The 11,075-nt window shown below is 46.0% G+C and overlaps 2 protein-coding genes across 2 annotated transcripts in view; one reads left to right on the top strand and one right to left on the bottom strand.

Moving 5' to 3' along the window:
• The window catches only part of CSUI_004773 (cral trio domain-containing protein), a 7,922-nt gene extending 2,425 nt beyond the window's left edge, over nucleotides 1-5,497 (bottom strand). Inside the window, exons 1-3 of the mRNA XM_068064957.1 lie at nucleotides 3,456-5,497; nucleotides 2,225-2,407; nucleotides 1,002-1,272 (exon numbers count right to left, since the gene is read on the bottom strand). Coding sequence (XP_067923062.1) covers nucleotides 1,002-1,272; nucleotides 2,225-2,407; nucleotides 3,456-3,814 — 813 coding nt within the window. The 5' untranslated portion in view covers nucleotides 3,815-5,497. The remainder of the gene's footprint in view (nucleotides 1-1,001; nucleotides 1,273-2,224; nucleotides 2,408-3,455) is intronic.
• Nucleotides 5,498-6,132: 635 nt separating this feature from the next.
• On the top strand, nucleotides 6,133-10,387 carry CSUI_004772 (uncharacterized protein; the record flags this gene model as incomplete). Its single annotated transcript, XM_068064956.1, has 2 exons — nucleotides 6,133-9,011; nucleotides 9,975-10,387. Coding segments are annotated over exons 1-2 (1,371 nt in total), but the record flags the coding sequence as incomplete, so codon positions are not given.
• Nucleotides 10,388-11,075: the final 688 nt, after the last annotated feature.

Genomic DNA, 11,075 nt, shown 5'->3' with positions numbered 1-11,075 from the left:
TCTATCTATCTATCTTTCTATAGCTCACTTCGCTACAACAGACCGTGTGACAAGCATGCAGTTCACTCACTCAAATAGTTGCCTTCTGTTCCTCCTGTCTCATTACATAAATGAATAGAATTAGAGGTGTAAGAAAAGCTTGTAAAGGATATAGATGTGTGGTAGTAGATGAAGAAGAAACGGAGGTAGGAGACAGGCACCCCACAAAAAAAAGGAGAGATGGCCGGGGAGAAGGAGAGAAACGGAGCGGGTGTAGATGGAGAGAACAACACACACTGACAGCGAATGCCTCCAGTCCGAAAAAGAAAGAGAACGTGCAGATGAAGGAGAACAAGAAAAGAAGAGGCACGGCGTGTTATCTATCCGTTCCTCCAGAACCTGCGTGGAGTCCTATCTCAAGATTACGCGTCCCCGCCCTATGTATGAATATGCATGTATGGATTCATGATACATACATATATACATATGTATCTATACACTGGATATATAAGATTTTAGCATGGCTCGCCTCACATTTCTCCATCCACATGAGTTTGTTTCTTTCAAAGTCCTTTCTCGTTTTTATCCTATCGAAGGACTGCTTTCAAGGTTAGCTTGATCTAGGCCTATCACTTATCTCACTACTGTTACTCCTCCCGCCATTCAAGAGACAACTAGCTTTCTCTCTGTCCCTTCCCTCTGACAAAAAGACATTCCGTGCTTCTCTTCTGCTCTAATTCTCTCCTGACTTTTCTTCTCTAAAAAGCCAGAGACACACACACTACAAGAACACAGCCATATATCCCTATCTCACTCCCCCCTCCTTCCTCCTACCACCGCTCTCTTCTACTCTGCCCCCTCCTAGCTCCAAACAGCTATGTAAAGAGCCTTATCTATCTATCTATCTTTATCTCTCTTGATTGATCAATCTGTCTGTAATCTATCTTTCTATCTCTCTATCTATGGCGAGCACAGAATGAGGAGTGGAGAAGGGAAGATATGATGAGAGCTGTGTGACTTACAGAGAAGTACCAGGGAGTGTCAATGACAAAAGCAGAGGCGAGTCTTTCAGGATAGAAATTTTGAAAGATATCGACGAAACGAAGAGCTACACCAAGAGGAGGTTGATTGGCATTGGTATAGCCGTTATAATCTATGATGAACGTTATCCCACTCTTGCCTTCCTGGCGTTTTAGCGACTGAACGGCTCTCTCAAGCATATACACTAGAAGCTTAATCGACTTCTCTCCCGCAGCTTCATCTCCGCTGTTCTGTGGAGGATTTTTACCGGGCCTACACAAAAAGAAGAAGAGATAAAGGCTTTCACATGCACTCAGCATGAGAGGAAGAAGACAACACAAAGGACTTGTCCATATACAGGTGTATCTGTCTATCTGTCTACCTCTCTCTAAGCTACCTATGTATCTATGTATAGAGAGATACTTACCTACTCGTACATGCAGTGAGGAATAAAGATGAAGAGAGATGATAGAAATGGATCTACCTAGCGGAGGCGCAAACGTTGGAGACGAGAGTAGACGTTTCTTAGATCTTCTCCTTCTCTCATTAAGGTATGCTGGGGATGATGAGTTGACGTCGCGATCTTAAAAGAAAAAAGATGAGGCTATAAAGATTCTACACACTAAACTCTCTAACCTATCCTAATGTGCCCTCTATAGCTAGGTATCTACCCATCTATTCAAAGTCAGTCTATCTATTTTATATATGTGGGAGCGTGTACAGCCACATGCTGAACTAGGGCGGGAGCTTTTCCCTCTCCTTTATCTCGTGCACAGAGCCTAAGAAGACTGTCGATACACTCCACATGTAAACCTCCATAGAACATCACAATGAACTCTTCGCAGACAATGATCTGCTCGTGTATGTATAGATAAATATACATGTCTCTCTCTCTATATATATATATTATATGGTAAAAATACATGGGCGAGAAGATATAGAGGTAAGGAGCTGCACGTGTATCGATATGAACTGCCGTGAAGACAGACAGATAGAGACACATGCCCCTCATTAACTAGAAGAAGAAAGAAAGAAAAGAAGAACAAACCCCTAGACGAAGAGAAGCGGACGCAAACAGCATGTCCTCATTCTCTCATCCAGCCAGCTCTTAAATCCAAAGAAAGAAAGAGCAACCGGAGACACAGAGAAACCGAGGAGAGAGAGAGAAGAGAGAGAGAGACAGACAGAAGGAGAGAAAAATGAAGTGAAATGGGGAGTTCCTGACCTGACGTAGAGAATGGGATGTCCGTATTTATCAAAGCCACGCCGATACATGATGCCTGTCTCATTAGCTTTCGAGACTTCCTTAGGCTTTAATCTCTCAGGCTTCGTTTCACGCCTAAATTTGATCGTTTCAATCAAAAGACTAAAGGCTTTTGCAACATTCCATTCTCGAGCTCGGAGAAATCTTCATAAACACACGCAAGATAACCAAAGAGCCAGGTGCGTGTGACGATAGGAAGGAGGTCCTCTAGAAGAGAACACTTCACAGAATGCATGCACGACATACAGAGATCATGTGAAAGAACCTTGGAGGTAGTCTGCTGAAACGGAAAGACTCTAGGAGACACACATGCCATATTTATTCATCCAATTATCTTTAATCTACCTATGTCTATTATCTATGCATGCATGTGTATATCTATCTATAGAGATACGTAAGTTCAATCTATGGCCATGCGGACAGAGTCCTAGGGAAGCAGAGATGAAAAGCAAGAAAGAGAGAGAAACACATAGAGATAGATATGGTGGATGTTTTGATCAAAGAAGACCTTGGTCCCTCCTGTCGTCTTGGCCGTTTCACCTCACTGCTACAACTTTTTCTTTTTCTTCCTCCCCCCCCCGTCCTCTCCTTTGTCTCACGCCACTTCGGCAGTCTATCCATCAGGAGCAGCTCCAAGGACAGCCCAGGGATAGATTCCTTCACACCTGCCGTGAGGTGTGTTTTAGTTGGTATGCCCCTGTCCTCTTGGTGTCTTGAAGAAGCCTAGGTATGATGATTAGGGCCCTCCTGCACTCCTGCGTTTACTCAACGAGGTGGCATTATGAGGGCATGAAAGGAGACACCCGTCTCCTTCTCGATGTAGGTACACTTGAAATGGTTCTTTGTGAGGTGTGTGTGATAGTCGAAACGCCACTCGCACGGCATAAAGAAGCGAGAAAAGAACAGTCTCCATACCTCCTAGATATGCGCAGATACATGTGTACAGAGATGTGTAGAAGGAAGCACGGACAAATAAGGGTTGAGGAGGAAGACAAGGAGGAAAAGAAGAGGTAAGAAGCTGTCAGAGGGAGATAAGATCACTTACACCAACGATGAGAGAGCTAGGTGGAATGGATCTGAAGTGCATACACTTCTTCTTGCCTGTGTATGAGGAAATGAATTTCTAGAAGTGAGACACGACAGGGAGAGAGAAGAGAAGAGAGGAGAAGAGAAAGAAAGACAGAAGAGATACCTTTCTAGGTTGGAATCATCCATGATCCAGTTAACTTCAAAACCTGTAAGAGGCGACGTCAGAAGAAGTGGCTGCTGTCCTTGAGAAGAAGAAGAAGAGGAAGAAGAAGAGGAAGAAGAAGAAGCTGCCTGGTGGCTTTTATCTCCCCCTCCTCCTCCTGTTGCTGCACCTTTACTGACACTGCTTTTCATCTGCTGTCGATGTTTGAGCAAAGCTTCCTGTTGAAGACGTACACGTCTCTTCATGAGAATGATCTTATGTTTCTGATGCAGAGAAAGGTTGGGATCTCTATAGGGGAAGATACACAACTCCGGAGGCGGGCCTACTACAGGGCCGTCGGGTGTACCGGGAGCTGCCATCTTGTTGGGTTGAGAGAAAGAAGATCCCCCTATGTATGGGTCGGAGAATAAGAAAGAAGAGTTAAGAGAAGAAAAAGATGGAAGAGTTGCCGGTGAATGTCCTCTATATAGGCTCACTCTATTAAGAGATCTAGAAACTTTAGGAGATGAAGAAAGAAGATAGAGAAGTTGAAGATGACACCAGTGCGGGCGGGGTCACGGAACGAAGCGTTTTGAGACTTGTCAGCTTCTGTTTTGGGACGTGTGTCTACTTTTCGATTGTTTTGAGAAGGGGCGAAAATTTGCTTGCTTCTTGATGTACAAGCTGAGCTGGATTTATGCTACTGTATTCACCCGGGCCCCTGTGTATCAGACGCTTTCCTAAAAGAGAAGTCGGATTTATCAGGAGCGAGAGAGAGGAGGAGATGGAAAAGAAGAAAGCAGAGAAAGAGATAGATAATGATAGCCCGGGGAATTGTAAGAGAGAAGGGAGAGAAGACGAAGGGGAGGAAGAGAGGAAAGATGATGGCTAGCGAAGAGGCAGGTAGAATTAGCTACATTGAGATTGAAATGGATGGTATTGAGCGCTGCGAAAGAGAGGTAGAGATGGAAAAGAGTCGAAGACGAGACGAAAAGAAGGGGGGAAAGGAAATACGAAAGAATCTGCAGACTGAATGAAAGAAAGAAGGAAGCTCAGGTAACAGGAACGGCGAGGTTATAGCTATATGTCCAAACGTACCATAAGTTGTATGGCAACATGTGTGTACAGTCTGATTTCAGATGGATAAGAAAAGCCTAAGAAGGCTAGAGAAAAGGAAGAGTTATGGCAAAACGATATAAACGGGAGAGAATCGAGTGACTATCTGGATAGAAGAACGGGAGCGGGGGCGACGGAGGGAGAAGGTCTGTAAACAACTGAAGCACGTTAAGAACGGACGATTGACAGGAGAAAAGTGACAGAGAGCGGACAAAAAAGAAGACAGAAGAAAGCAACGCTCCACCTTTCGTATAGGAACATCGGAGAACAGGCGATACGTAGGCGTCTGTTGCTGAGTCTGAAGTTGAGAAGCAGCGCTAGGCTGCTGCTGCTGCCGCCATGTGGTTGGTCCGCGCGAAGGAAGGAAAGAACGTTCCTTCTTCTTGATGGGAAAAGGAATGGGAACGGAGGGACGTGATGACCAGAGAGATGAAGAAGACAAGGGCTAAAGTGAATCAAGAAAGAAGGTGAAGTGATTTCGATAACAAAGATAAGTAAACCTTTTGCTTTCTTTCTTCAAAGAGGAGCGCGGCGACCACAGGTTTGAGTTTCCAGCGGCGGTCGCATCCCTCTCTTCTCCCATGCTGCTACGGCTACTCCTCTACAACTTGCTTCTGCTGGAGATTGTTATGCTGTATTGAGAATTTATGAGTGAGACTGGAGATAGAAGGAAAGACGAGACAGAAAGGTACGAAACGAAAGAGCACCGAGGTCTGAAAACAGAGGAGCAGAATGGAAGGGATTCTTACTGGTACCACTGACACGCAGATGGAGACCAGGAGGGTACGGCCTGTCAACTAGTGTGAATGAACGAGGACTTAGGGGTAGTCGTAAGCTTTCTTTGGAGACAATGCAACACCATCCTACGACTTTGAAGGACGTGTATATCGGGAGGTTCAGTGAAAAGCTGAGAGAACGGGCGTGGAGCGTCGTAGGCGTCCTCCGTCTTTCGCGGTGACCTCCAACCCATACATTCGTACAGGAAAGTGAGTCTAAGAATGTGCAGCTGTAAGCCTCACAACACCGGAGTAATAGCGAGCCACTGAGACTCCCCCTGCTATATCCGAATATACGCCTATCTCTTTTCATAGATGAGTCGATAGTTGGCGTGAGGAAGATGTGCAACAAGCCTTAGATCGCGGTGTTTCAACAAGCCCGTACAGTCCGTAAGAAGAAAGGATATCTTCTGTACACCTTCCTAACTGTATACCTTCCCGACAGGAACATGACGAGAAGACAGACGTGTCTTTCTAGATATTTTAAGAGAAGAAGATGGTCTGTATCATGGTGTGCTATCCTCGCATATACATCACCCGTACAACGGGGAAGATGGGTTTCCGGCGAACACATCAGTCTAGTAACGACCGGTCCTGGATGAAGCAAGTAGAGCTCTTTGGTTCGGTTGGATGAGAGTCGGATAGTCAAAGAACCTGGGGATTGGACAAGACATGCATTGCAAAGTAAAGAAAGCTTCCAAAGAGGCGAGACTGACGTTGTAAGCCGAGTTCCCTCCTGCCCTACGGAGAAACCCGTAGATAACGTGTGTGTCACAAGCGGCTTTTCTTCGGTTCTGCAGCTGACAACGCCTCTTAAGGGACGCCCCGCCCCTCCATCATTGTTAACCCCCGTCATCGTCTTCTATTAGAGATGAACGCGTCCTTGGCGTAGAGAAGTTGAAGATGCAAAAAGAACGAAGATCATCCAGCCCGGCGGTGATCCAATCAGCATGATACCAGGAGGCGATCCACCATCGTGGTTTCTTTGACTGTCTCCGCTCTCCTTCTTCTTATCGAGCTCTCCGTCGACACAAGGTCTCTCTTTTTTCTATTCTTATCCGTGGTTTCTTGTGCTGTGTTTTCTTTCTTTCTCACTGATTCTCCCGTGTTTCTTGGGGTGATGTTGTGTTTCAAACAACCAACGTGCTTCATCCGCTTTCATGTCTCCACTTCCATCGGATGTGATTTTTCTTTTAGTCTTATCTTGAAAGCTACAGTTCTCTATTTCATACTCAGTCAGTCGCCTTGTCTGTCTCTTTCCTTTTTGTCCTTCTTTCTACATGGGCTAAGTTTTCCGTCCGTAGGCTCCTTCATCGCTTTTTCGTCTTTGCCGACCTTTCCTTCTCTTCCCAGCTTGTTCTTTTGTTTCTTTCTTCGTGACGTCTCATTTTTCTGACTCTCAAGAAAGTGTCATCTCTTTGCTTCTCGCCATCCTCTTTCTGAAACAGACCGATGCCACACACCCTTGTTTGGCCTTCCTTGTTTTTCTTCCTCTCCTTTTCTTCTGCTTCTTGCCTCGGAAGCATGTAAAGATCGAGCAGGAAGAGCTTCCAAAGGATTCTTGTGTGTCGGTTGTATTTCTTTTCTCTTCACACATTCAAGAGCTTAGCATCACCAGAAAGAGATCTCTTCTTCATCTTTTTCTTTCTCCCCGCATAGGCGTCTCTTTCCCTCGTTGGCTTCTCGCCGCTGCACTCCATGTGTTTCACGAGAGATAAGGAGAGTCTGTGAATTTGTAGTCTTCCGTTCATGAAAAGAAAGAAAGATAAACGCTCTTTGCACTAGTTGAAGGCTTCTTTTCGCTCACTTCTATTCTATCTCTCCGGCGCACTCTCCATCTTCTCGGCTGGCAGTGTTGAAGAGCGCCGCAGATTATTTTCGAGACGTTCAACCGAAGAAGACGAGAGGCTTTTCTCCTGTTTTCCTTAGACTTTTTCACTCCGTTATTCTCCTGATTTTTTCCTGTAGAAACCCTCCCCATTCATCATTTTTCCTGTCTTGCGTGCTAATAGGAGAGATACACTTCTTTGTCAAGGAGTAACGCAACTCCTCTCCTGTCGAGACTTTTCTTTGTCTTCTTTTTTGAACTCTCTTTCCGATTTCTTGTGTTCGTATGCCGGGTCCCTCGAAACTTATCGCATTTCTTTCATGGGTATCGAAGAAAAAGTCGAGAGACATCCTATTCTCCTCTTGTTTCTTATCCGGGATCTCTCTCCTTTGCTTTCTTCTCTTCATCCCATCACAGAGCTTTGCTCTGCTATCGAATCTTCTCGACTATCGCGACGACTGTCTAGACCGATTCTTTTCTTGTCAGATCTTCCTCCATTCTTCTACATGTCCACACATCTCGTGTCTCTTCATAAAATTGAGTCTTGAGAAGAGACAGAGTTACGTCTTTCTTCTTTCTCTACCACGTATTGCGAGAGATGGATAGATACATCAAACATAGATCGATAGAGGGAGAGAGAGAGAATGAATAAGAACCACTGAAGTCGGTTGTTTCTCCCTGGGCCAGATTCCCCCTGGAGGTGCCGATGGAGTCTATCTCTTGGAATTGAAGAGCAATAGAGTGTAAGGGAGTTCGAAAGAGAGAGGTAGAGATAGATAGGTAGATAGATAGAGAGACAGACATCGATCGATTCAAGAGATAGAGAGAGAGATAGACAGAGATCGGTCGACTATAGAGAAAGAGAGATAGAGTGGTGTTTCTTCTCCTCCTGATGTATAATGCCTTTCTTCAGTCGACGTCGCCGTGATAAGGCAGCTGAGCCATCGCATGAAATCTCTTCTTCTCCCTCGTCTCCTGTACCTCCTCCCGTCTCCGTACCTTCTACTTCTCTGTCTGCTTCTGCCTCTTCTGTAGCTCACCATAAGGACAAGAATAGAACGGGGAGAACAAGCTTGTTTTCATCCAAGAGAACCTCCTCGAGACTTTCTTCCTGTGACCGTGAAAGAGGAGAGGATCATGTTTCAAAGAAAGAAGCAAGTGACCCTATAGAAACGACCCGCCATAAACGTACAACGGGGGAGTATTCCGCGCCTCTTCAGTCTTTCTCGTCCTCTTCTGGAAGTCCAGGGGGGCCAAAGACCTTCTCGCATCTTCCTAACAGGACAGCAGGAGGTGGGGGTGGAGCAGAAGAAGAGGGAGATCTCCCTTCTCGTGAAAAGACAGCTTTTTCTTACTCGAAAGCAGATAAATACGGTGAGAAACCTGACGCCTCTTCTAGTAGGCCAGGGAGAAGATCTTTCTCGAGACATTTCTCGTGGAAAGGGCTTTCTCGCTCTTTCTCTTCTTGTCGATCGTCATCGTCAACATCTGCGGCCGGCGGTGGATCTGGCAATTCTTCTTCTTCGTCGTCTTCCTCTGCATCCAGAGGTTCTCTTTTCAAAAAGAAGAAAGGAAAATCTCATCGATCGGGCGAGAAGAGCTTCAGTAAGAAGTCTAACTCCTCGTCTTCTTTCTCTTCTTCTCCCCACCTTGATCTACGAGCTAAAATGTCCTCGTCGTCCCATAATGAAAGCGGGGGGGGGACAGGGGGGAGTCATGGCCTAAGTCGGGGCGGCAGTAGCAGCGGAAGTGCAGGAGGCACTGGGGAGTTCAAGAGACCATCGAGATCTCTTCCTCGCCCTGGAGCAAGGGGACAATCGACGTCAGCACATCGATCTGGAACTTCAGACATGACGTGTAAGGAGTCACACGCGGCTCTCTCTTAGAGCTTTTCCCCGTCTCATAAAGAAGAAATGCAATGACTTCACAATACAAAAGATGGTGCTTTCATCCTTTCGAGCTATCCGTTTCTATCCATCTATCTATCTATCTCTATCTAGCAATTATATCTTTGGACAGAGACACCTGCCACTAGAACTAGCTTCTTTTCACGGAGAAATGACTCGAGATGAATCATATCTGTCTTTCTTCAGTCTATCTATCTACCTATCTATCTGTATCTCTGGCATCTGTATCTCTCGGTGGGGGTAGAGATAGACGAACAGGAGCAGCAATTTCGAGAGAAGATGGTCTTATATGAAGGGTATGGTCAGTCTCTTCCAGAGTGTCAAGAAGAAGGAGGAGAGGAGTGAAACTAGCCCCTTCTGTAGGATTGCCTCGTTCTTCTTGGCTGTTTCCTAGCTACCAACTAGCCTTCAACGATGAACGGCATGTATGCTTGTATAGTCTTCTATTTCTTCTTCTTTGCAATCTCTCTCTTTCTTTCCTTTGTTCTTCTTGTCTTACACCTTCCTCTCTCCTTCCATCGACATACTTGCATATACATATATATCTACATAGATGTATATCTAGATCCATCCGTTTCCTGTCCATACACAGTCTTATCCACGCAGACTCCTTCGATCCTATCCACCTTATATCTACCTTGTATAGATGTATCCATGTATATATGAATTTGTATGTATGTATGTATGATTATGTATGCACATGGGTGATGTACATGTATGTATGAATATGTCTCTATCTGTTCTGAGTCTATTGATATCTCTTCATTTTCTTCTCAGCCTTTTCGTCCCTTTTTCTCTTTCTTTCTTTCTTTCTCTCTCTCTTTCTCTCCCGCTCTCTTTCTTTTTTCTATCTCCATCTCTTTCTTTGCTTGTGTCTTTGTTTCTCTTCTTTTTCTTCTTCTTTTCTGTATAGCCTGGGCGATGGTTCCGGTCTCTCAGGCAACACCGCCAGGAGGTCTTTTAGCTTCACGTCACCCTACGCCGGAAGACCTTCAGTCTCCAGAAGGGACGATCCTAGGAGGTCTCTTTTCAACGAGGAAGCCGAAAGACGCAGGAGCAGGTCTATCAAGTGGTCTGAAATCTGTAGGCAAAGGCGTAGCTGCAGGCGCCGCCTCTCTTTTCGTTCTCCCAGCAGTTGGAGCGACACAGCAAGGTGTAGGAGGCTTCTTTAAAGGCGTCGGGGCCGGGGTGATCGCAGCCGTTGCTTTGCCTGTGACAGGCGTCTGTGTTGCGGGGTATCAAGTAGCTCGAGGACTTGTGAATACACCTGAAGCCATTCATGAAAGAAGCCAGGGAAAAAAGTGGGACAAAAAGAATCGAGTAAGTCCACAGACACACAAAGAGAGAGAGAGAGAGATAGGTAGGTAGATAGGTAGTGATGGAGAGGTAGATGAAGAGAGAGAGAGGAAGGGATAGATAGATGAGGTGGGGACGAGCCATAAAAGGAAAGGAAGGAAAGAGATGTATTAGCTGTGCTTGCTTGATGATAAGATGACAGGGTGGCGCGGAAAGGTGTGCACAGATCACGGTCAAACTGCTTGGAAGCAGGGGAAGATAAGGGGAATTCAAGTGGGCGGCCATCGGGATCAGTAGGTCGTATGAATTCGAGAGACTCGAGAGTCCGCAGAGACGAGCCGGTATCAAAGGGAGATCGAAAGGAAAGAGGACATTCGGACGTGTTGAAAAGACCGGGATCGGCGCGGGAAAGGGGACCTGAGGCAGCGCGACTAGGGGGAGAGCTTGCCGCCGGAGAGAAGTGTCCTCGGCATATGAATTCCAGTAGACACACGCGCCACGAAAAACAAAAGACCGAGGGGGTGAGCAGATCCCCCTCAAAAAGACAAGAGTCTCCTGACAAAGACCGTGGCCACTCGAAGAGTACCAGGTCATCGCCGAAGCTGGAAGATGAAGAAGGACGGAGGCGCGCGGCCAAAGAAGACCGCTGAGTCCGAGTCCCTCTGCAGATGGACGTCCACGGCACAGAGACGGAGACAGAGAATCCAAGCACAAACAT

Source organism: Cystoisospora suis (genome assembly GCF_002600585.1).
Source record: "Cystoisospora suis strain Wien I chromosome Unknown contig_2268, whole genome shotgun sequence".
Lineage (NCBI taxonomy): Eukaryota > Apicomplexa > Conoidasida > Eucoccidiorida > Sarcocystidae > Cystoisospora > Cystoisospora suis.
The sequence above is the reverse complement of the archived record's forward strand: the minus strand, read 5'-3'. Positions and strand labels throughout refer to the sequence as shown.